The following is a 27,117-nucleotide window of genomic DNA, read 5'->3' on the forward strand; positions in this document are numbered from 1 at the left end:
TTAAGATTTAAAAAAAAAACTTGCCTAAAATGAGGTATATTCAACCCTAAGGAGTGTTTTGAAGGTTTATAAATGTGTTTAGATGTGAATAATCAGGTTATTTTGCACAGATGGATCATGGCACATCTCAAAGAGGTGCTGTTCTCTACGTATTTGATCCTGGATAATCCAGTATTATCCTTGGCACCTGTCTTCCAAGAAATCAGACACTAGCATTAATCTCATGACTTGTAAATATATATTGCTATCTCTGGACTGCTTCCTTATCAAACCTCCAGAAATTGTAAATTTTTACTAAAACAAAATACTATTTTTTACAGGGCAGTTGTTTTTTTTTCCAAGGAACTTATTTAGGGCAAGTTTCACATCCTTATTCCTCAAGCTATAGATTACAGGGTTCAGCATGGGCACAATAATAGTATAAAACACAGAGGACACTTTCCCTTGGTCCATGGAGCTAACTGACATTGGCTGCAGGTACATGAATGCAACAGAACCAAAGAAGAGAGCAACAGCTGAGATGTGGGAGCTGCATGTGCTGAAGGCTTTGGTTCTGCCCTCAGTGGAGCGAATGCTCAGGATGCTGGCAATAATGAAGACGTAAGAGCTAAGGATGATCAGGGTTGGGACAAGGACATTAAACACACTAAAGCACAGAACTAGTAATTCATTCACAAAAGTACTTGAGCAGGAGAGCTCTAATAGTGGAAGTACATCACAAAAATAGTGGTTGATTATATCAGCTTTACAGAAAAGCACTCTTAGCATGCAGACTGTGTGAACTGTGGCACCAATCAAGCCCATGCTATACACTTCAACTACCAACCAAAAACAGACTTGAGAAGACATAGTAACATTGTAAAGCAAAGGGTTACAGATGGCAACATAGCGGTCATATGCCATTGCAGCCAACATGTGGCATTCTGATATACCAAAAACTAGGAAGAAATAGAGCTGAGTCATGCACTCAGGGTAGGAAATGATGTTTTTCTGCACCACAAAGTTTACCAGCATTTTGGGGATAATGACAGTGGATTGGCAGAGGTCAGTGAAAGACAGACTGCTGAGGAAATAGTACATAGGTGTATGCAGGTGAGAGCTGAGCCCAATCAGCATGATCATGCCCAGGTTCCCTACCACAGTGAACATGTAGATTCCTATGAAGAAGAGGGAGAGGGGCAGCTGGAGCTCTGGTTTGTTTGTTAATCCAGCCAGGATAAATTCTGTCACTGTGGTGGAATGGTTTCCTTGTGTCATTTTTTTCTTCAAACCCTATTGGAGGAAGAAAAAATGAATTTAATATAAGTAATTATTATCTCACTGAAGTGTGAGCCATAATTCAAGCTTTTTCAGCCATATTTCTACTTCTTTGGCCACTGTTCATCTGTGTTTGCAGCCAAAAAACTTTAGATCCCCCAAATATGGGACATGTCAATAAATAGCAGCATTTTCCTAATCTGTATTATTTGGCAAAAGAGTGGTTATTAGTAACTAGTTCCTAATAATCCAAAGAACTCTTCTGATAACTATAGTTGACTGTTTTGAGAACTTTTCATGACTTATTTCTAATAATTTCAAATGCTCTATAGAGCAAATATTTTGCCTATGTTAAAATAACAACAACACAAAAATCATACAGCCAATATCACAAAAGGAAAAGAGTTTGAAAAACTTTTCCCGAAGGTAATGAACATGTCAAGATGTCCACTCCCAGCACTTTTGTTCAACAGTATACAACAAGATCCAGCTAGTGCAATCAGGCAAGAAAACAAAATTAAAAGGCATACAGATTTGAAAGCAAGATGTAAAACCATCTTTATTTTTAAATGGCACAAGCTTGTCTATGGAAAATACTAAGGACTCATTAGGAAACAATTATGAGGATGAATTTTAAAGTTCACGAATATGGAGAATTCAAGATCAATAGAAAAACTGAATTGTATTTCTCTACAGTTGCAACGAACAATCAAAAATTGCATTTGAAATGACTTGAAAAAGAATAAAATATTTTGTGATAAGTTAAATAAAATAAATGCAAGGCAATTTGCCTAAAATTACAAAACATTGTTACAAGGAATAAAAGCCCTACTTAAACGACAATACATACCATATTCCTGAATCAACAATACTCAATTTTGTCAAAATGGCAGTACTTCCCAAATTGATGCATAAGCTTAGTGTAATCTCTATTAAAATCCTGGCTATGTTATAGCAGTTAATTACAAACTGATTGTAAAATCCCTACAATAATTCAAGGGTCATAAGAAATCAAAGCAAACTGATGAAAGGAGAATAAACTTGGAGTTCTCACATTTCCCACTTGAGAAGTTACTACAATGTAACTATAATCAATATAGTATGGTATTGTCATAAGTTCAGATGCACAGTTCAATAAAATAGAATTGGAAATACAAAAATAAACTCACACCTATGAAGAATTAAGTTATTATAAGTTTTTATTGACAATTCCATGAGGAAAACCTTTTTTTTTTTTTCAACAAATGATACTAGGTCAATTAAATTGGGACATGTAAAGCAATTAATTTGGATTGCTTTTTTATACAGTTCACCAAAAGCAATTAAAAATGTGCCATAGAGCTAAATGTAAGATCTATTACTCTAAGAATATTAGGGAAAGAAACACAAACCTAAATCCTTATGACCTTGGATTTGATGGTAAGGGCTTTAGATAAGATCCCCAAACCAGAGGCTAACACAGAAAAAAAAATAGTAAGTTGAACATAATAAGAATGAGGGGAAAAGAACTTTTCTACACGGTTGGTAGAAATATGAATTAGTAGAATCAGTATGGAAATCAGCATGGAGGTTCCTCAAAAGGCTAGAAATGTCAACATCATATGATCCAGCTATAGCACTCTCTGGTATTTATCCAAAAAATTAAGGTCAATATACTATAGTATTGGATGCATCACAATGTTTACAGCAGCACAATTAATAATAAATAATAAAAGAAAAAGAAAGAGGAAAAAAGAAAAGAAAAAAAAAGAAGAGAGGAAGTTACAGACATAAGGCAGGCATGTCTTCAATCCAAACATTTTATTCTATGACTTTTTTCAGAGATAAAAATCAACTAGAACAAAAGTGAAAAAATGAATATAACTAAGGAGGACTGAAATCAGTATGGTTGAAGAGAATTCCCAAGTAGAAAATAGTGGTGGAAAATTATATAATTGTAATGATTCAAGTTGATAGTATTGGGCTATGAATGTGAACTAAAAACAAATTTGACAAGGATAAGCCAAATGTTTGTTGTGGGCATTCAGCATGAGGAGACAAATGCTATAGAATTCCTCATCTTCAGAATGATACCATCTTGAAGGGGACCGGAGGCCAACACTAATTTACTGTGCTGAACATGACTGTGGGGTCCTGTAGGAACATGGTCATTATGGTGCTAGCCCAGAGTGGGGTCAAAGAAGGCTTTTTAAGGGAACCTGAGTGTAGACATATAAGTAGAAATGATTAAGCTCTGCACAACATTCAAATTGGAGAAGCAATGACCTGACAGTTCCCCATATCAAAGTCCCTGGATCCAGAGAAGAAACACCTATAAATACCAGTAATTTCTTTATAAGAAAGAGAGTATTCAAAATGAGGGAAGTGGTAGATACCCAAGAGAAACTGTATCTGGTGAATTGTGCTTAATTCTGGGAGGCTATATTTTATGACGGTGGTATATAGATTGCAATTATTCAGAAAAATTTAATATTTAGATTAAAATAATTTACACCTATTATCTATATGACAGTAACAACAAACAGGATCTATTGTATGAAACCTCAAAGGGAGGATCTATAGCCATAAAGATACGTTTTATCTTTATATCTTTACCATTAAACGTACCTGGAAGCTGTATGAGTTGAATTATGAAAAAAGATAATTTTCTGCCTTCATATTTGTTGCAAAAAGAATGAATAATCATTTTCAGGTAGATCTATGGAATCACTGTTATATTATAAGGAGACTCAAGTTTATGAAAGTCCTCTTACCTTCTGAGAGTAAAAAGGTATAGAATAATTGGAATTCAGTTAATCTTTCTCTACTTGGAAACAGAAATGCAGGTTATACATTAGCTTTAGACCAAAAGCCTCTGGATGATTTTGGTGGTGGCAGTTCATCATAGACTCCTGGGCTCCCATTTCCGTATGGAATTAAAGTGCAGATTTCAATATACGAGGAGCTCACTTACATATTATAAATCAAATGCCACAATTCCTCTTTGTAGATTCCTCAAATGCTACCCAAGAAACTCATTAAAATGATTTCATTTTGTCTACAGTTCTGATCCATAATAGATGTCATAAAAATATATTGGTAGAAGCTCCCCCAAGATTTTCTTTCACCAGGGATGAGCTGTTACGATGTAAGAGCAGTTTAATTTTGTTTTTTTCATCATTCGTATGAAACTGTCATTAGCTCCCTTGTGTATAATAATGTCTCTGGGCCGAAAAAGTAGTAGTTTATTAGGTAAAGGACCAGAAATTAAAGCCTCCTAGATACAGTTCTAGGAGGACTTCATGATAACAACTTCCTATCTGAAAATGATAACTGAAATGTTTAAAACCATGATTTCAATCCTTGTTGTTTACTGAAGGCTTGGAGCAATATTTAATTATTTGTAATTATTAGTGAAAGTTGCTCTGTATAGGTCTCTGTAGTTTTCAAGGCACTTATGGCATCACCTCAGAGAAGGGATTGGAGGGTAAAAGGTGTTGACCTAAGGAACTTAGGAAATGAGTAGAGTTTGCAACAGAGACACAAAATAAATTGTGTAGTCTCCACTCCAATTGTAATTTATAAAGGTAGTTTTCATAAAGTTACAGGTAGACCATTCTAAAAATCATCATAGTTGTATACTTAAAATAAAAACAAAAACAAAAACAAAAAAAGCACATTGGTGAATAATGGCAAGTAGGTTTATGTCATGATATAAAACTGATGCAGAGAAGTCAGAACTTAATGTTTTAAATAGGGAAATTATACAAAGTAAATGACTTTCCAGCTTGAGTCTTGAAAGATAAATAGAAGTTTGTCCCACAAAGGAATTAGGAAAAGGTAACCCAAGGAGGGGGGGAGTGGAGCTAAAGATACAAAAGAGAATGATTGAATTTAAATGTTTTCTGAAATCACCTCCAACATCTGTATAGGATTAATCATTTCTGTATTTATTGGTCTAGTCAATATTTTATGTATTTTCATTAAATATTTACTATATTTTATATTTTAATTATTTCTGTGTCTGCCAACCATGCTTAGCTATGAGCCTCTTAAGATTCAGAGACCTTTATAATTCCAGTACTTATCATACAAGTAATTAAGATATAATAGTTCATTATCAAACAAGTAGGCCAGGCACAGTGGCACACCTCTAACCCCAAGCACTCAGGACGCAAATGCAGGAGGATTACAAGTTCAAGTCCAGACTCAGCAACTTAGCCAGAGCCTATCTCAAAATAAAAATTAAAAAGAACTGGGGACATACCTCTGAGGTATTGTGCCCTTGTATTCCATTCCCAGTACAAAAACAAACAAAAAATAGCAAAAGTAAGTGGATGAATAAAAAATTGCAAAGTGGATCTTGAGTAAAAGACAAGAAGAGAGATGGATGAAGTGCTGGAGTACTATATGGCTTTGAGGAGACTACAGAGATAATTGATTCTAGTTATTAATCCACAGATATTATACTAAACTACTAAGTTATTTTAATTTAATTTTAAGTGACAAACAATTATCAAAGAATTAGAGCAGCATCATGTAGTTTGCATTGTGGAAAGATAGTACTTTAGAAATTAAATTAATTATGATCATAACCCATCTTAAGATGTCTGTCCACATTCTTCAAGCTACTCCAGAGATCACCTTTAGAGTGTCTTTGTGGCCTGAGGGATCCCCATGTCCTCTGCCTTAGGGCTGTCTCTGGCCAAAGAAGATTTTCCAACTTTCTTTAATGCTCCCAAGAACATCCACTAATAAATTTTGGGCAATAGTTGATACAAAAATACCCCAGCTTCCTTTGTGCCCAGGTAGAATAATGGAGATCTTCCTCCACCATTTTTCAGAGGATTCCCAATGGGATTAAGCCACAGTTCTTCATAGTGGTGAACCATAAATATATGCTTGATTGGCTGTTCTTTCTTTTCTCACTAATCCCTTACCATGCTTCCTGGGAGTATCTTCCAAATGAGCTTATATCCCAACCTTTGGGAAAATCCTGAGTAGATTTCCTGTTTTTTTCCTCCTCCTCCTCCCTCTTCCCATTTCTCCTCCTCCTCCTTCTTTTTTTTTATGAAAGGAAATCTTGAGGAGAGGTTGATAATGTTACCTTTGTGCTATGCAAAGTTGATATATTTATAAAATGGGCTACTACACTTTGAAAATAATCAATAAATTAATCTCAGACATGCAAATATATAAGTATCCAAACAACATTTATATGAAAAAAGCAAATATTAACAGCAAACATCATTGATATAAGGTTCAAAACCTTGTTATATAATGTTTAGAAACAAAAACATATGAGGGAGGGGCTGGGGATGTGGCTCAAGTGCTAATGCGCTCTCCTGGCATTCGCGGGGCACTGGGTTCCATCCTCAGCACCACATAAAAATAAAGATGTTGTGTCCACCGAAAACTGAAAAATAAATATTAAAAATTTCTCTCTCTCTCTCTCTCCCTCTCTCTTTTCTCTCTCTCTCTCTTTAAAAAAATATGAGGGAAAACTCAAAGAAAACATAGAATTCAGGAAAATTATGGCATGTAGAAGGAGTAAAGTGAGTGGGATCAGGCCAGAAACTACTTGGAATTTTCACTGGCATTGCTCTTTTCCTTTAGTGGGTAGAGGAAATAAACACATGTGTGCTTAATGTATCATGGTAAAAAATATTTTACATATTTTCCCACTAATATTATCTTCTGATTTTTTAATACTTGATAAAACACATTTTAAAAAGGACAATGACAGGTGATTCATGACATCATTTTAGGATATCATTGAAATGAGAATTAAATTAATTGTCTAAGCCCTGGAATATAAAACAAAGGAATGATAAGTAATATGCAAGATTGTTTCTCACCAATCAAGCATTCCAATAATGACAGGCATTGTTACCCTTCAACCCCCGTCAACCAGTACACCATGTAGAAATATAATAATGCTATTCTCTTGACTGATTATTCTGGTAAAGGTAAAATTAGGATTTTTGACCAAAAACTTGCAGTGTGGGTGACTGAGAACATAACTTCTGATTGGTTATTCATTAATTTGAGTCAACTTCATTGGGAACAAGTCACTAGGGAGAGCAGGGAATGACTGGTGCAGGGCCTGACCCCTGTGGATATTCCCTTGAAAACCTCTCTCCAGGGTGTTCCTGTCCTTGTCAGTACCATCATCTGGGCTTCACTTTTAGTGTCTATGTCCTAGTTTTACACAGAGTCCGCAGATAAATCAAAACACAGGTCAAATTCAGAACAGGATTTGGCTTTATAACAAATTATGGTATCTTACAGAAATGGTTGGAATAAATGTAGAAGCCTTTAAAGAATCTAGAATCTGGGTTGGAGGTGCTGGATGCCCCTGAGCCATGCTTGAAGCTTGTGAGTATCTCAGGAAGTGCTGCCCTACAGCACTACCTGCTCAAAATATCCTCTGAACCTCTATTCCCATATTCCTCTTCTCTGGCCTCCCTTGTCTTAAAATTTGATTCTTCAATTTCATCTGCCCCTGTGGATTAGTCTGAGGGTTGGGCTACCTGAATTAAGGTTTCTTTGACTGGAACTTTTTCTCAAATGCTTTTGTTTACTGCCACTTATGTGATAAAACCTATAAAAATCTTATCCTACCATGAAAGCCAACCTGGGCCTCCACAGCCCCAGACTGGGCCTGGCACTTCTGCCTCCTGATTGGGAGGACAGTGTTCAGGTTCTACCCAGAGATCCAAGAGCTATCAGAATCTCTCTAAGCTGCTGGGACAGAGAAGTTAATTTGCTTAAGGAGATATGGATGGAGTTTTTTTGTTCAGGATTCTCCCCCAATCCAAGAACAATGTGCTGAGCTGGAGACAAACCCTGAAATCAGAAGCTATAATAAATTTGACCTTCCTGCAAAGACATCTCCTCACAATGGCTCGTGGTTAAAAGGTACCAGCCCAAGAAATTTTCTCTCATTCTCCTCCCCAATCCCTTAAGAGAAAACTGAGAACTATGCTGTTTCTTCCTGGATAATACTCCTCTATTGGTTGGGTCTGGCAGGTTCCTTGGCTGCTTTCTAATTCTGATTTCAATTTCTACCTTGGTCTTAGTGTGAACCCTGGATGTTCTGGTCAGTTGCCCATCTGCTTCTTTTCCTCAGCAGACTCTGACTTTCTTAGTGTCTCTGAAATCCCCAATCCTAGCTTGGGATTACTCATTGAATGATATATAATGAGCAAAATTGGAAAAGAAGCAGGAGCCCATATTTATTCCTATAGATTGTTCTGTTTTGAATGAGCATATGTAGACAGGAAACTGAGGAAGGGAATCATTAGAGTGGATCCTAAGAGGAATGAGAAGGGTTTGTGATACAGTAAAATTCAAATAACCTGAGATGTATTTCCATTTCCCTTTTAGGCTTTTGTTTACTGAAAAGGAAAAGGTAAACAGCGGCAATAGAAGGATTTTAGGAGGTTCACAGTAATATCAGGCAAAAGTTTGCCTACCTTCCTGGACCATGTGCCAGTTCACCCTGGTGGTTACAGGCAGACACATACTGCTGGTTGGGCCTGGCAGGTTCCTTGGCTGCTTTCTAATTATGAGAAGAGAAGATAAAAGAAAAGCCTTTCTTCTGTCTCTACCCACTCCTTTTCTATCACCCTTTTACCAGGATCTTTTCTTCTCTATAATTTTTTTCAAATAATTTCCATTTAATTTGCAGATACATCTGCTTTTAAAACAATATTTTTATGGTTGCATATTAATTATACACAATAGGGGGTTTCACTGTGATATATTCATATATAATGAAATTATATAATTTAATCAAATTCATTCCACAACAAACGTTACAGCATCAGTGTTTCCCAAGCATGATAGTATACTTTTAAAATTCGATCATGAAAATTATACCTGAACTGATTGAAATGAAATATTTCTCATTCATAGCCTAGCTGAACCAAAAAAAATCAATAAATAGAGGAAGATAAATCAGAGCAAAACCCTTTTAGTAAAACAAAGAAGCCCAAAACACAGCAAACAATAGCTGGAACCCAGCAATACTCAGCATTGCCCATTGGTTGTACTGAACGAGGCAAAGACAAGTCCAGATTTTCTAACATGGAATCAGAGCCCAATCCCCTCTCCACGGATCCCTTTATCTCCTCTGTCTTCCCATTCACAAGTTGCATGTCTACCACCAATGCCTATTTCCAGGTCTAAGCCCAAAAGTCAGGGTTTGTAAGTGGTATTGAAGACTGGCATTTCTGCTTCACTGAGAAACCTGCCCAAGGTCCTAGCAAGAAGCATTTTCTTTATACACATTCTTTGTGGTTCTGAAGTAATAGGATGCTATTGGAAGCCATGAGAATACATCTCTCTCACTTCCCTAACAACTCTTTAGCCAATAAAATAATGGCTTGTCTAATGGTTTGGGGAGACAAACACTGTAGCTAACATGAAAAAACATCACTGTGAGAAGAATATGAGGTATAGGAATGAAAAAGGATGAAGACAATTAAGACTGAGAAGCAGAAGGTCCATTTTATTTCTGCCTACTGGGAAAAGTTCCCTTTCTCTTTATGAACCCTGTAATGTCCACAAGAAAACATGGAACCCAGTGTCAGAAGACCAACCCTGGAGTCTTCATTTTGCTATTTGTTCTTCACACACCCTGAGACAAGTCACTTTAACTCTCAGCATCTCAGTCCCCCAGGTTGTAAAATGGAGATAATAATAATACCTTATGCAATCCAAATAAAAGTATTTCATCAGCTGTGATGTGTGGCTGAAGTGTTGGCTACTGATCTCTCTCTACAATTATTCAGGAAGGAAGCCCAGCAGGTGGAGGACCTTCCTCATCCTTATTTCTGAGAATGTAAATCAAGGGGTTCAGCATGGGGGTGACCAGATTATTCAGGACCCACACAGTTGCATCCAGCCAGGGGCTTGGGGTTGGCTTTAGATAGATGAGGACCACTGGCATGTAGAAAAGCAGGATGGCCGTGAGGTGGGCACTGCAGGTGGAGAAGGCACAGCGGCAGCACTTTGCAGAGCAGATCTGCAGGATGGAGCAGAGGATGCAGCTGTAGGAGGTGAGGATGAGGAGGAAGCAGCTGAGGGGCATGAGGCCAACACTGATGAACCCCACCATCTCCAGGGCTGAAGTGTCTGCACAAGCCAGCTTCAGCATCACTGGGATGTCACAGAAGTAGTAGTCCACCTCATTGGGATAACAGTAGGGCAGCTGGAAGGTGAGAGTGGTCAGAAAGGTGGTCTGAATGCAGCCCCCAAATGAGGTCCCTGCAGCCAAGATGGCGCACACTCTGTGGCTCATGATTATGGTGTAGTGTAGAGGGAAACATATGGCAACAAAGCACTCAGAGGCCATCACTGTGTACAGAAAACCCTCAGTGCAGCCCAGAAAATGGTAGAAGAGCTGGGACCCGAAGTCCACGTAGGAGATGGCTCTGCTGTTCTCTGACAGATAGAACAGCATCTTGGGAGAACTCACAGAAGGGAAAAATATGTCAAAAATAGACAGTTTGCAAAGGAAGGAGTACATGTGGGTATGAAGCCAAGTGGAGGAGATAATTGCCAGCAAGATTAGCAGGTTCCCCATGAGGGTGAAGACATAAAAGGACAAAAACAAGATGAAGAGCATGGTCTCCAGACCCTTTGGTTTGGGACTATTAGCAGGACAAACTCAGTTACCACGAAGGGAATCTTCATAGCTGTAAGAAAATCTAACCCTGAGAAGGAGTCTGAAACACCAAAATCTGTACAACAATGTAACATTATTAAGCTTTGACTATGTTTTTAAAAAGAAGCAACTTGACATATGAAAGTCAAGAGCAAAATCTATGTAAAAATTTCAGGTAAAAAGATGTGGCTATTTCAGAGTCAGTCAATCCAATCTTGGAAAAACTATTTTTAAGAGAAATGATTGTTTACTATGACAAGAGGAGAAATTTACATAAATATTCAAAATATCCCCAAGTTAGGAGACTTTTTCCCATAGATATAATCTTTTTGATCACACTTATATTTTGAATTCTCATATCTTTAAGTAACAAACTCCAATTATCCATTAGACTCTGCAAATAGCAGAAAAAAATAGTGTTAGGAAACTAGGCACTCAATATGAATAATGGCTTTACCTGTTATTCGCCTTACAAAAGAATCTCATAAAAATAGAAGGGAGTCACACAGAGTGGAGGAAGGGGACCAAGAGTGAGGGAGAAAACAGAAGACATGGGGAAGTGTGGGGAAACAGAGTCTACCAAATTATGCTATGCCCATGTACAAATATACCACAATGAATCATATGTACATGATGTACATGTATCTCAATTTTATATATTAATATAAAAATAATGAATGCTTACTATGTTCCAAGCAATGGTTCAGCATTTTAAAAATGTTTTATTTTTAAATATATATATATATATATATATATATATATATATATATATATATATATATAATCATATTTGTATGATTATGTATATTATATATACAAGTTATATTATAATAATCCATTAATTAAAGTAATACTAATAATTGCCATAATTATAATAGTAGAAGGGATATGAAATGAGTAGAACAAGTAGATCAAGGAAAGCAGGAGAGGAGAGAAAGAGAAGATACTGGCAAATGACACTCATCAAATCCTGTAATTTTCATGTTAGATTATGACTAATAAATCTCTCTATATATGATTACAATGTACAACTAAAAATTCTTTTAAAAAAATCCCCTAAATCCTAAGAAAAATTCTTTCTTTATTTTATACATCTGAAACATAGTTCGTTAAGCACCTTCCATTAATGCTTGTATTTTGTAATTATTTTCAAGTAAATGTCTTGTTAACACTATTGAGTAGACTTATATCACATCCTCTTCAGATTACATTCCTCTAGATTTGATAATGCTAAGATCCACAATTCTATCTCAAGAAAGTGCTCTGGCTCTTTCTATCCCTTTAATCTATTCTACATGGACTATAGCAACTTGAAAATATTAGCAAAATATAGCAGCAGCAAGGAAAGTGTCAAATTCATGTTACTGACGAAGTGGGAAATACGGTGTCTCATGTAGAATAAAAGCAAAGAACACCGCTAATCAGGAAGGTTATACAAGTGAAGTGTGGTGTGGTGCCTGGGACATGTAAGTTCCTGTAAGGAAAATGAAAGTGACACAGAGACAAAATGCAGAGGCAGGAAAGAAAGATGGCAGAATGGCAGAGAGGTCAAGCTGCCAAGCCTTATTTACATCAATAGGTTACTTTAGGTCATTGGCATCATTAGTACATAGTGTTCATTGTATTACTAGGCAGGTTACAGACTCAGCAACATTATGCAAGGTATTCCTCAGTTATACACTAAGTTGCAATGTGTTAGGAGCTTTGTATAGCTCTCAAGAAAGTTCATTGTATAAAGTTACTGTTATGTGTGCAGGTTTAGGCTCAGTGATACATTATGGTTGTCTAACAAGAGAGTTCCTTTATTCCCAGAGTTGTGTGCCTGGGATCAAGGTTGAGGCTGATAAGACTAACACAGAGCCTCCTCATGAAGAACATGAAGATACAGCAGCCAGGCATCCTGTGTCTTTGCACAGAAGATTTCCCAGCAGCCAGGCATTCTGTGTCTTTGCACAGAAACTTCCTAGCCACCAAGCATGCCACAGTCATGAAGCTATCAGAGACCTCAATCCCAAAAACAGAACCCCTACTGGTTTCTCTTCTTCTCATTATTCACTTAGTAATGATAATACTATTAATAATAATTGAATATACATAAAGATAATGTAATAATACTTGAATACATATGTAATGATAATGGTAATAATAATAGAACATACATACACACACACACATACACTCACCCATATAATGAATGCTTATTATGTTCCAAGAATGGGATCAAACTTTTAAAAGTGTGATTTATTTTTTAAGTGTACTAATAAGAATAAGTTACCATTATTATTACTATTCAGATCTACAGATAAGAAACTGAAACTCAGAAACATTAATGAAGCTGCCTAAAGTGCAAAGATCCTCCTGCCTCGACCTCCTGAGCCACTGGGATTACAGGCATGAACCACTGAGCCCAGCTAGACAATAGTTTTAATAATAGCTAAGGCTTATTGTTCATTTGCTATGTTCTGGCATTGTCTTGTGTGATCTGTAAACACAATCTCTTTAACTTAATACCGTAAATTTATTAGACAGGTAGTATCTCCCCGATATTTTAAGGTATACAATTTAGTCTCTAAGTGTTTAATCAAAGTAACTGGGTTAAAGTAAGTTGGTTAAAGATAAAGCTGTATCTCAAATCAAAAACAGTATGACTCTTTCTTTGAGTTATAAAGAAAAACAAATTCATCATTAATTGTAATTTTAAACACTCATTCATAAGCAATTTCATCTAACATTTGTGGTTGTTGTAGTTTTCCAGTGCATTTTCATGTTGCTTGGATTGATTATCAAAAAGTGTGTAAGATTGTTTGTCTTAACCCAATTTTACAAATATGAACACAGGAACTTAGAGCTCTTTCCTAAGGTTAAACAACAGAAGAGCCCAGGCATTCCCAAGCTTAGCTCAGTTTCCACCATATCACTACTGCTTCCTAGCACGACTGCAGCAGACCCTTTGAGAGAGGATTATTATTAATCCATTCATTTTAGGGATTTGGATAAGTGTTCTCTATATCCTTAGAATAATTAGTGTTTCCCTGAACAAAGTATGGGGGAGAGATGGAGAAAAAGGCGGCAGCGGGGGAGGGAATGTGTTAGCTCATGGTCTGTTCATGAGGATCAATCCACCAGAACATTCAATATATATTTCTCAAGAGAGCTCTCTTGTCATGAAACAATTAGTGGGTAAATTTGCAATCGATTTGCATTATCCTTTTTAGGAATTAAGGCTTCTGAAACCCAGATTGTAGACTTCTACTTCATTCTAAGGTCTGCCATCATCTTGAAGGTTTTCAGCACACCCATGGAGACAGCCTACCCAGTTTCCTGATGCAAAGCTTCTTAACCTCCTCAAATTCAATGACTTTGGCTCTATTTTATCCTTCAATTTTACACTCCCAGACATTATAAGCCTTTTATCATGCATAATTGTGCCATTTATAAAAAATAAACTAAAAAAATCTTACTTTTAAAATATTCATTTTTCCAGTTTCTCACATAAACATTCTTATTTTACCTGAACTTTGACCTCATCTAAAACATATAAGTCTTGATTTCTCTATTTTTTCCCATATATAAACTTCCTTTCATCTTTATTCTGTATGCAATCTAAATATCAACTCCAACAGTTGCCACTCCATTACTGATATTTTCAACTCCATATTGTTAATTTGCTTTCATCACAACTATCTAGCAAACTCCCAACATTGAAATTAGCCCAACTCTCTACTTGCTCCATTCTTATGCCAAATCTGCTGAGTAATGCTAACAAGATTCACATATACTATGGTTCTTTTTAGTAGTTTGGTTCCACTACATAAATTGAGATACTGGACCCTCTTCTACACAAATGTTTCTATTTCTCCCTGGGGGAGAAATAGAAACTTTCCAACTAACTTCAGGGGCTATTTTTCTTTTGCTTGAGTCCTCTCTTCTACCACTCCCAGTATCAGGTCATTACAAACACCAGCCATCTGGGAGATCATTTACCATATCATTGATAAATTAGCTTCAGATTTAAACTGGTTTATTTTGGAGGGGATACTGGGGATTGAACTCAGGGCACTCGAACACTGAGCCACATTCCTAGCTCTATTTTGTCTTTCATTTAGAGACAGGGTCTCACTGAGATGCTTAGCTCCTCACTTTTGCTGAGGTTGGCTTTGAACTCAAGATCCTCCTGTCTCAGCCTCCTGAGTCTCTAGGATTATAGGCGTGTGCCACTGTGCCTGGCAATAATTTGGTTTTTTGATGCTTCTCTGTACTTCCTATATTCTAATATCCTTCCATATTAAATCTCTCTGCCAGTGGGCCACATTTTAGCTCCTTAGCACAGAAAAAAATGTTTAACATTCACCAGACAACCTTGAATGTGGAGGCACAAGGAAAATGAGACAATTTCAGGTTTTTGCAAGCTTTTCCTTTAAATAGTATACTCAGATATCCAGGACACTTAGTCTGTGGGAGTCTGAATGGGATAAACTCACCAGGAAAACACATTCTTGGCCTCCTACAGGCATCATTGTACAGAATTGGCCTTGGAATCTGCCTGTAAGCCAGGGGCCCCTGAACTGGGTGTTTAAGCTCCTTGTTTATAGCAATAAATTCTGTAAAGGAGCTGATGTCTCCAGATTCAATGCTGATCTTCAACACAACTTCTTTATCTTTAACTAGGGTCTCACTGAAACCCAAGTCTTTTCTCTGGTCAAGGACTTTTTAGCAAGATGGTGAATGGTGAATCTAAGAGAAAAAATGAAATAAAACATTCTGAGACTTACAGAAAACACCCACAGTTACTTTGGGTTCTAAATGTTAGGAATGGCAAAAGGAAGAAAAGGTCAGAAAAGAGCAGAGACAAGACTGAATGTTTTATAAAGAAAAAAGAAAATGTAGGGAAAAAATTAAAGACAAAAATCAAGAAAAGGAATCCAAACAGCAAGGATGACAGAAAAAAGAAAAAGGGAAGAAAAATGAAGAGAAATGTGGGAAAAGAATAGGGAAACTGAATTCTTACTTGGCATCTGGCATGGGTTGTAGAGAAAATGTCAGCTTATGCTTAAAACTCTTGTTCTGGAGCATGTACTTGAGGCATACTTCTCCTGTAGACTCAACTGCCTAAAAATTAGAGAAGAGAAGTGATGGAAGGCAGAAATGACCAAATGATTAGAACAGTGGCACCTCCTCAGCTCAGCACATTAAAATCTCTAAATAGCCATCAGATATCCCAGGAAGTCAGAGACTTGAAACGATGAGGAAGATGGTGGGCTGGCTCTCCCTGGGATTTGCAGTCTTGCTGAAATGTAAATCTACCTACCAACTTTATTGAAAATGTCAGGGCAGTTGCTAATCTGCCTCACCTGCATTTTACCAATGAGCAGGACATATATGATTAACCTCTGATCTTTAAACATGGCAGTTGGTTCCAGGGAAAGAATGGTAGCAGGCACACCAAGAGGCAAATTCCAGTTCAGAGAGATATTGCATGTAGCAGTCTGTAGAGAGTGCTTCAGGGACCTAAGAGCCTGATGGTGGAAAGGGAACCAAATAGGCAGAAACAAATAAGGATGAGAAGGATACCCACAATTAACTGAATGTTTATTATGTATCATGTGCTGTGTGACATAACACATGTTATGCCTAATTCTTAATACTATCTTGGGATGTGGGTATTATCTCTTTTGCTTTACACATGAGAAAGCAAAGGTTGAGAGATTTAATAGCATAAATGTGAATGAAGATATACTAGGGGAAGTTGATATCCAGATAATGGAACTAAAGAAGACAGAGCAGAAACAGGGAAAGAAGAGTTTAGAGCTGGGTGCAGTGGTGCACACCTGTAATCCCAGGAGCTCAGGAGGCTTAGGCAGGAGGATTGCAAATTCAAAGTCATATTCAGCAAAAAGCAAGGTGCTGAGAAACTCAGTGAGACCCTGTCTCTAACTAAAATACAAAATAGAGCTGGGTATGTGGCTTAGTGATTGAGAGACACTGAGTTCAATCACCAGTACAAAAAAAAAAAAAGAAAGAAAAAGAAAAGAGGAGTTTAGAAATAGAACCAGAGATATCTCCTTGTGTGCATTGATAAGGGACCATCAATTTACCACTAAAAGAGGTCCTGAAGCACAGGTCTGGAGTCTCAAACATGAGAGCCAAAGCTCTTAGTTTCTCTGAATTTGTTCTCAAATACAAAAGACTCAACCTCTTTTAAATTCTTATTTCTGGTCTTCCAACTAATTAGGCCATATTCCAGATGTACAGTGGATACATTTATATGAGACCACATGTAGCTCTGCTAAGGACAAAGCCCAGGCCTTTGGGAAAACGCACACTGCAGGCACGTTGGGCTCCTGCCCTTACAGCAGTGTCCCCTACCCTGCTGTGTACTTGGTCTGGAGTGCCCATCTCTGGACACAGGGCTTTTCCCTCAGTTTGAACTGCATCCTGTCCTTACCTGTGATGAACTCTGAAGTGCTCCCTGTCACCTGGGCAATGCTTTTTATTAAGCTGGTGGAAATTCCTTCTCCAATGCCAAATGAGAAACATCTGCAATTATAAATAAATGGAGGTTAGACATGGGCACTAAAGAGTGGATTTACACAATTAACAAGGAATGGTGACAACTACAGGATAAGTTAATCTACTTCCCTGATGAGAACTGTAATAGAAGCCATTCACTGAACATGTTGTATATTCAGGGAACTTTAAAATAACCTGAAATTAGTAGTAGAATTTAATCATGCTGAATCTCTGGCATCAGGTTTCTCTTCCATTTCCCACATAAAGAACTGGGTACCTGAAAACTTAACAAATCTATCCACATTCATTTCCCTACCAAATGGCCAACATGGCACTAAGCATTATGCTGAGCAGAACATTACTCTGACAAGGGAAAGAAAATATAGAAACTTTTTCTGTGTACCTTCCTGGTACTATTAGGGTACTGGATCTGTCCAGGAAGGCCATTCTTAATATGTGGCCTTCTGATTTTCAGTGGAAAAGATCTTACTGTGTCCTAGTTTGTGTGCACCAAAACAAACTGAACCTGTCTGATTTCCCAAATAAATGTATCTATGAACAGAGAATGCCTTGGTAATACTAATATAAACAGCAGGAAAAAATAGTTTCCATTGTAAATTAATACTATGGATTTAGATTTGCATAACAAGTCTATTTTCATTTTGGTCAGTGTGAGTCATCATCCTCAAATCTAGTGACATCACATTAGGTTGAATGCAATTAATTTGGTATCATTCTCTCTGAAGGCCAAATTCTGCCAGCGTCTTGATGTCCTCACTGCTACTTTTCCAACATGAACTTTGAACTGTCCCCTATGCTATATATATAGTGCTTACATGCATAGTTTTACATTATTTGCATGTATGAAATAAAAACTGAAATGTTTTTATTGATCAGAAATCTCTACCTAGAACTCACTAAAATTTTCTGTGTAGATGAATATAAGATAATAATTATAGTAATAGTAAAAATTTATACAATACATATTTTGTGTTGAGGACAATTCCTGATGTAAACACTGGTATTATGAGGCTGTAGGTTGCAAGTGGCACCATTAGGGTCTGGTCACCCCAGCAAAAATCACATTCAGATTGTTCCTATGTTTCTCGTGGTTAAACTGAACTTTTTAAATTACACTAAATGTTTCAGCAACTTCTCCATCTGTGAAGACAAAAAGCTGTATAAAGAAAGAAAATACACATTAAACTTTAAATTCATCGTAAGGTATCAGAATTTGCTCTTGAAAACTCTAATTGTTTCATTCCAGAGACTCCAGGGCTCTTCAAACAGGCATGCACTTCCCCTGGCACTGCACAGCGTCCTCACAGGTCTGTTTGCAACTCTGGGGATTTTCAGCTCCTCCACACACTGACTTTGTCAGAGGCTTTTGGGCAATCCACAAAGGCAGTATTCCCCTGTCCATCAGACTGAGTTAAGTATTATAAAATAGAGTCTTCCAATTATACATCACATTTTAAAACTCCTGCAGTGAAGCTCAGGGATTGATTTTTTCATTTCCCTGTGTCCTTCTGTTAAGTCTGTTCCAATTCCTACCCGTAGGGGGTGACCAGTGATGGAGGGCTTCCTGTAAATGTTCTGAGGTGGTGCCAAGATTTCAGTGCCCCCTAGGTCCTTGCTCATGAGCTTAATTCTCTTCACCACCTCCTCCATTGTTTTCTGAGTAGAGTTCACACTCTTCCTGAAAGAGACAAATACAGGGATAGAACAGCAGTTGGACTTTGCACATAGTTGAGAAATCCAAATCAAATAGTAATCCCACCTGAAATCCCCAAAGCATAGATGAATTCTCCAGTAATATCTTTAACAATCTAATCGCTTTCTTTAAAGGATTAATTTTCTGATCTTTACAGAAACTTATGGAAAGAATTTCTCATAGGAAGATCCAAATTGATAGTTGTTGAAATAGCAGCCTATAGGCAAACTGTTGAGCAGCAGAATCAGTGTTTCCTGAAGGGTAGAGAGGATAAGGATAGAGTGAGAGGACCTTCTCAGACCCTGCCGAGCCAACTCTTGGGGCTGTAGCCTGTCGCCTTGGTTTCATGCCACATTACCTTCCAAGGCCTCAGAGTGGTCATACCAGCTGCTGCTCAGGTGGAGAATAGACCTACACCTCCAAATGCACCCCACTTTAACTCCTCAGATTCATCCTCACTTGTCTACCTGACTCAGAAGAAGAAACTAGATTTACTTGGGCTGCCTCTATGCGTGACTGAGACTGGTTCTGGTTATTCATGGGGCACCACATCCTTCCTGAGCAGTCTATAAGGAAGACAAATTCTCCACAGGTCACACAGATGCCTCATCTTCAGGAATGTCTGGATAGAAACTCACCATGACAGAAGGATCTCCCTATACAAAATGGATAAAGATCCTGTGAGAAAAAAGGGCAAGAATCTTAAAGCATCCAGGAATCAATTATAGTGAACTCAATAATGAACAGAAAAATCTCAAATCTAAATTTCTGTGTTTGATTCTTATGCAGTATTAGCTAATAAAGGGCTTTGGCATGTGAGGCATAAAAAAGTAAGGGAAGAATAATCAACCCTTTAAACAGTGTCCCTGGAAGCTATTTTCCTGGAAGCTTAGCAAATGAGTGAGACACATGAGATGAACATTTTCCAGCATTTGCCAAAAGAAGCAGCGGATAAGTTTATCTGCAGAGTCATACCTTCTTCATATCAATCCAATGGTAATCTTATCACAAAAGTCATTGTTTAAGTCTTTAATTGCAGCTTTGAAAGGTTGATGCTCATATGCATAATTTTGAAGCTCATAAATTACAAGAGTATTTATAAGCAATATACACACCAATGAAATTCTGCATGATTTAGTATGAAGGACTCACTGATATTCTCTCTAAGAAAAGAAAGTTCTGGGGTTCATGTTGAATTCAAATAGCTTCACATAAACCATGGGATGAAGGAAAACAGAGGAGATCACTCTGAGTGGATAAACTTTTAAAGCTATATCTGATTTTATGTTTAGGTGTGAATGAAAATTGATGCTGGAATTGAAACATCATTATTGAGATGGAAATGAAATGAGAATGACTAGATTATATTAACTCCACTTTTATAGTTCAGAGAATATAAGAGGATATGGAATGAGGTACCATTATTGTATTTTTATAAACTGAATCTAGAATGGTAGAATTAAATCCTTAGAAGCCTGAGATTCAATATGACTATGGAACCTGTTTCAGTTTAATCCTTTATTCATGGGATACTCTACTAATCAAACAGGCTACTGAATATAGTAGGTATCATTCACAAAATATTTGAAAAAGACTAATTGAAAAAATGATGTATATACAATCCAGACATCTGGTTATACAATGCAGCATTGTTTTGATGAGTAAGGTAGATTCCTTTCTGTGACAAGGGTTTTGTTGGGCTGCCACTGTCCTGAGACGTCAGAAAGGTTGAATAAGAATGATGGGAGTTAGTACATATGAACTGTTCAGAATACCACAAGATACATGGTGAGTACTGCATGTGTATTGTCTACTATAATTCTTTCAGCCTCCTTCAAATTATCTTTAACTTCCCCAATCTTGGCTTCCTTGTTTTCAAACAAGTTTTTTCAAACCTTAACCCTACCCCTTGCTATCCCCAGTTTCCTCATCTGAAAAATCAAGGTATATAATATCTACTTAATATGATTGTTTTGTTGGTTAAGTGATACAATACCCTTATGAAACTTAGCTGAGGACTCAACTCATATTTAACTCTTAATAATTTTATAAAATTATTTCTAAAAGTTATTTTTATACAGTTATTTTTTAATTAAATTTTAATTTTAAAAAGACATCATTCCCGTAATATAGTAAATTCTTCTAAATTTTTAAAAAATAATGTTGTGCTTTCCCCTCTATACTGGTATGCTTCATGAGGCACAACAATAAAATGTTTTTATTGAGCCAGGTTGCCATTCCAAGATTTCATTTGCTTCCTTGTGGTTAAGTGTACAGCAAATCAAATCAACCAAATATGTGAGCTGCAAAGCTGCACCTGAATATCACTGCTGGAAGAGATTCATGAGACTGATAAGTATGTCCTTGATGTCCCTCTGTGGGCTATAGAACTGGCCATGGGAGTAGATAAGAACATCTGCATGGGGCCTAGAAAAATATCAGACAAGAAAAGAGAGAGAAATCTCAATCCTTATCTTCCAAAATTGAACACTATGAAATAATGTTCTGAGAACCAATCACTCATAATGTATTTCACAGGCATGAAGAGCTCAGCAATAGGAATCAAACACAGATAACTAATGTACAAGGCAGAGAGTGCAGCTTCATAGGAGATGAACTGGTTATAGCAAACATTTTTGAGGTTGGGACCTCATCATGGACAGCTGGCCCTAAGGAATTATGGTTGCCAAGTGAGGCCACCCAAAGAATGCCACTTTGCAAGCTCAAGTGTATGAAATTACCTTGGCCACACATCAGTAATGAGAGCCTGGGATGGCTTGTGGAAACTGACTCCAGAGAACTGTCTTCACAGCGGTTGTAGTTGTATAAGCATGAGTCTTGTCCCAACCATGTCACTGTGAATGTGACTGTCCCCAACAATACCTCCATTCTAACCATGTGGAAAATGCTGCTGAGTGGAGGTATCTTTCCAGTAATACTTTATGGTCCCTGCACCCCAATACAGGCAGCCAGGAAGGCCCAAGAGAACAATAGATTGACTTGGTTGTACCAATTTTTGTTATTAGGAAAAGCACATATGTGTTCAGGAAGATTTAGATAATAAGAAAAATTAGGGAAAAGTAAGAAACTGAACTTACTAAGACACTAAACAGCATTAGAAATTAATAATTAGGGCTTTACCGCGGGGACTGCTTCTTGGAGCTTACATTTATAGGAGCTTACACCGAGCACGGAGTGGCCGAGTTCCGGCTCCTGGAACTTCCCTGGCCCGGGGCTAGGAGCCCGCGGAAACTGCTTCTCGGTCCGGGTCCTGCTGAGGGCCGGTCAGGACTCACCCGGTGCTTTGGTTGCCCGGCAAGGGGAACGAAATGCTGCCATTCGCATAGGATACCAACATGGCAGAGATCTGACGTATGCAGAAAGCGGCGGAGGAGGAAACTTCATCAATACCAGTGGTGACATAAGCAGTTGGTCTCCTGGTAGGGGGGGTGAGGCACAGTCACCCGAGTCTCCTCAATTTGTCGTCGAGACAGAGGGAAGGAGCCGGGCCGCCACCAGCGCCCGGAGCAGACCCAGCGGCTCGCCAGCGTGGTGACCGCGTGACCCCAATTGGAGAGGGGGCGGAGCGGAGCCGCCACCCGCAACCGCAAGGTGGGCAGACCCGCCACCCAGTGGTACATGGGCGTGGTAGGAGGGGCAGGGCAGAGCCGTGGTTCGCGCTTGCAAGGTAAACAGACCTGTGTCAGCCTGGCGGGTCAGGCCCAGTGGCCTGCCAGTGTGGTACACACGTCACCCCAACTGGAGTAGGGGCAGAGCAGATCCTTCTCCCACGCCCGGATCAGGCCCTGCCGGTGTGGTGGTCACGTGACCCCAATTGGAGTGGGGGCGGAGCGGAACCGCCACCGGTGCCCACAGGGTAAGCAGACCAGTGATCAACCTGCACATCAGGCCAAGGGGTCCGCAGGCGTGGTAGGAGGGGCAGGGCAGATCCACCGCCTGCGCCTCCAAGGTAGGCAGACCTACAACAGACCGGCGGATCAGGCCCAGGAGCCTGCCGGCGTGGTACAAACACCACCCTAATTGGAGTAGTGGCAGAGCAGAGTCGCCGCCCGTGCCAGGAACAGGCCCAGCGTCCTGCAGGCGGGGTAGCCACGACACCCTAATTGGAGTAGGGGCAGAGCAGAGCCTCCACCCGTGCCCGAAAGGTGGGCAGATCTGCGACCGACCAGCGGGACAGGCCCAGTGGCCTGCCGGTACGACAGACACGTCACCCCATTTGCAGTAGGGGCAGAGTAGAGCCGCCACCCGCGCCTGCAGGGTAGGCAAACCTGCAACTGACCGGCGGATCAGGCCCGGTGGCCTGCCGGCGTGGTACACTCGTCACCCCAATTGGAGTAGGGGCAGAACAGAGCCGCCGCCAGCTCCCAGAACAGGCCCAGTGACCTGCCGGCGTGGTAGCCACGACACCCCAATTGGAATAAGGAGAGAGCAGAGCCGCCGCCCGCACCTGCAGGAAAGATACGCAAGCAGTATGAAAAGACAAGGAAAGAAAGGACCACAAGCAATGCAGGTCAACACAACTTTAGAAGAGGTAACAGCTGCAGCAGATGGAATGTCAGATAAAGAATTCAGGATATACATGCTTCAGATGATCTGGAGTATCAAGGAAGACATTAAACAGCAAAATCAGACAATGAAAGATCACTTCGACGACGAATTACGCAAACAAATCCAGGAAGCAAAGGATCAACTATACAGGGAGATAGAGGTTATAAAAAACAAACAAACAGAAATCCTAGAAATGCAGGAAGCAATAAACCAACTTAAAAACTCAATGGAGAATACTACCAGCAGAGTAGAACACTTAGAAGATAGAACATCAGACAATGAAGACAAAGTATTTCAACTGGAAAAGAACATAGACAGCTCAGCAAGACTGTTAAGAAACCATGAGCAGAACATCCAAGAAATATGGGATAACATTAAGAGACCAAACTTAAGAGTCATTGGGATACAGGAAGGTACAGAGCTCCAAACCAAAGGAATGAGAAGTCTATTCAATGAAATAATACAAGAAAACTTCCCAGACTTGAAGAATGAGACAGAACCCCAAATCCTAGAAGCCTACAGGACGCCGAATGTGCAAAATCATAAGAGATCCACACCTAGACACATTATAATGAAGATGCCCAACATACAGAATAAGGAAAGAATTTTAAAAGCTACAAGAGAAAGGAAGCAGATTACATTTAGGGGTAAGCCAATCAGGATAACAGCTGATCTGTCAACACAGACTCTGAAAGCTAGAAGATCCTGGAATAACATATTTCAAACACTGAAAGAAAATGGGTTCCAACCAAGAATTGTGTATCCAGCGAAATTAAGCTTCAGGATGGAGGATGAAATTAAAACCTTCCACAATAAACAAAAGTTTAAAGAATTCGCAGCTAGAAAACCATCTCTTCAAAACATCCTCGCCAAAGCATTACAGGAAGAGGAAATGGAAAATAACAATGAAAACCAACAGTGGGAGGTAGGACAATAAAGGGGGGGGGAATAATCAAAGAGGAAAACAAACCATGTTTAGTAACAGAAATAAACAAATATGGCTGGAAGAACAACCCATATCTCAATAATAACCCTAAATGTTAATGGCTTAAACTCACCAATTAAGAGACATAGGCTAGTAGAATGGATCACAAAACAAGACCCAACAATATGCTGCCTACAGGAGACGCATTTGATAGGAAAAGACATACATATGCTGAAGGTGAAAGGTTGGGAAAAATCATATCACTCATATGGACTTCGGAAACAAGCAGGAGTGTCCATACTCATATCAAATAAAATAGATTTCAAGCCAAAGTTAATCAAAAGAGATAAAGAGGGACACTACATACTGCTTAAGGGAACCATACACCAACAAGACATAACAATCATCAATATTTATGCCCCAAACAATGGTGCAGCTATGTTCGTCAAACAAACTCTTCTCAAGTTCAAGAGTCTAATAGATCACCATACCATAATCATGGGAGACTTCAACACACCTCTCTCGCCACTGGACAGATCTTCCAAACAAAAGTTGAATAAGGAAACTATAGAACTCAATAACACTATTAATAACCTAGACCTAATTGACATATATAGAATATACCACCCAACATCAAGCAGTTACACTTTTTTCTCAGCAGCACATGGATCCTTCTCAAAAATAGATCATATGTTATGTCACAGGGCAACTCTTAGACAATATAAAGGAGTAGAGATAATACCATGCATCTTATCTGATCATAATGGAATGAAACTGAAAATCAACGATAAAAGAAGGAAGGAAAAAGCATACATCACTTGGAGAATGAACAATAGGTTACTGAATGATCAATGGGTTATAGAAGACATCAAGAAGGAAATTAAAAAATTCTTAGAGATAAATGAAAACACAGACACAACATATCGGAATCTATGGGACACATTGAAAGCAGTTCTAAGAGGAAAATTCATTGCTTGGAGTTCATTCCTTAAAAAAAGAAAAAACCAACAAATAAATGATCTCATACTTCATCTCAAAATCCTTGAAAAAGAAGAGCAAAACAACAGCAAAAGAAGTAGAAGGCAAGAAATAATTAAAATCAGAGCTGAAATTAATGAAATCGAAACAAAAGAAACAATTGAAAAAATTGACAAAACTAAAAGTTGGTTCTTTGAAAAAATAAACAAAATCGACAGAACCTTAGCCATGCTAGCGAAGAGAAGAAGAGAGAGAACTCAAATTACTAGCATACGGGATGAAAAAGGCAATATCACAACAGACACTTCAGAAATACAGAAGATAATCAAAAACTATTTTGAATCCTTATACTCCAACAAATTAGAAGATAGTGAAGGCATAGATAAATTTCTTAAGTCATATGCTCTGCCCAGATTGAGTCAGGAGGATATAGAAAACCTAAACAGACCAATATCAATTGAGGAAATAGAAGAAACCATAAAAAGACTACCAACTAAGAAAAGCCCAGGTCCAGATGGGTATACAGCAGAATTTTACAAAACCTTTAAAGAAGAACTAATACCAATACTTTTCAAGCTACTTCAGGAAATAGAAAAGGAGGGAGAACTTCCAAATTCATTCTATGAGGCCAACATCACCCTGATACCTAAACCAGACAAAGACACTTCAAAGAAAGAAAACTACAGACCAATATCTCTAATGAACCTAGATGCAAAAATCCTCAATAAAATTCTGGCGAATCGGATACAAAAACATATCAAAAAAATTGTACACCATGATCAAGTAGGATTCATCCCTGGGATGCAAGGCTGGTTCAATATACGGAAATCAATAAATGTTATTCACCACATCAATAGACTTAAAAATAAGAACCATATGATCATCTCGATAGATGCGGAAAAAGCATTTGACAAAGTACAGCATCCCTTTATGTTCAAAACTCTAGAAAAACTAGGGATAACAGGAACATACCTCAATATTGTAAAAGCAATCTATGCTAAGCCTCAGGCTAGCATCATTCTGAATGGAGAAAAACTGAAGGCATTCCCTCTAAAATCTGGAACTAGACAGGGATGCCCTCTCTCTCCACTTCTGTTCAACATAGTTCTCGAAACATTGGCCAGAGCAATTAGACAGACGAAAGAAATTAAAGGCATAAAAATAGGAAAAGAAGAACTTAAATTATCACTATTTGCAGATGATATGATTCTATACCTAGCAGACCCAAAAGGCTCTACAAAGAAACTATTAGAGCTAATAAATGAATTCAGCAAAGTGGCAGGATATAAAATCAACACACATAAATCAAAGGCATTCCTGTATATCAGCGACAAATCCTCTGAATTGGAAATGAGGACAACCACTCCATTCAAAATATCTTCAAAAAAAATAAAATACTTGGGAATCAACCTAACAAAAGAGGTGAAAGACTTATACAATGAAAACTACAGAACCCTAAAGAGAGAAATAGAAGAAGATCTTAGAAGATGGAAAAATATACCCTGTTCATGG

General features: G+C 38.3%; 1 protein-coding gene and 2 pseudogenes across 3 annotated transcripts; all 3 read right to left on the reverse strand.

Moving 5' to 3' along the window:
- LOC114088932 (olfactory receptor 8G50-like) lies at positions 1–19,743 on the reverse strand. Of its 3 annotated transcripts, XM_071616802.1 has the most exons (6): positions 19,629–19,743; positions 18,403–19,118; positions 17,355–17,446; positions 15,918–16,018; positions 15,391–15,643; positions 1–1,272 (listed from the first exon to the last, which is right to left on the reverse strand). In XM_071616802.1, the coding sequence occupies exons 5-6, from the start codon at positions 15,424–15,426 to the stop codon at positions 295–297; spliced, it is 1,014 nt and encodes a 337-aa protein (XP_071472903.1). In that variant the 5' UTR covers positions 15,427–15,643; positions 15,918–16,018; positions 17,355–17,446; positions 18,403–19,118; positions 19,629–19,743; the 3' UTR covers positions 1–294. The 3 variants fall into 3 exon arrangements, with proteins under 3 accessions (XP_071472903.1, XP_027786488.2, XP_027786489.1); XM_027930687.2 differs by lacking the exons at positions 18,403–19,118; positions 19,629–19,743 and adding an exon at positions 17,615–18,363; XM_027930688.2 differs by lacking the exons at positions 15,391–15,643; positions 15,918–16,018; positions 17,355–17,446; positions 18,403–19,118; positions 19,629–19,743 and adding an exon at positions 8,715–8,782.
- Positions 10,031–10,938, reverse strand: LOC114088933 (olfactory receptor 10D1B-like; annotated as a pseudogene).
- The window catches only part of LOC114088931 (von Willebrand factor A domain-containing protein 5A-like), an 11,769-nt pseudogene continuing 4,389 nt past the window's right edge, over positions 19,738–27,117 (reverse strand).

The sequence above is a fragment of the Marmota flaviventris genome, chromosome 9, assembly GCF_047511675.1.
Source record: "Marmota flaviventris isolate mMarFla1 chromosome 9, mMarFla1.hap1, whole genome shotgun sequence".
Lineage (NCBI taxonomy): Eukaryota > Metazoa > Chordata > Mammalia > Rodentia > Sciuridae > Marmota > Marmota flaviventris.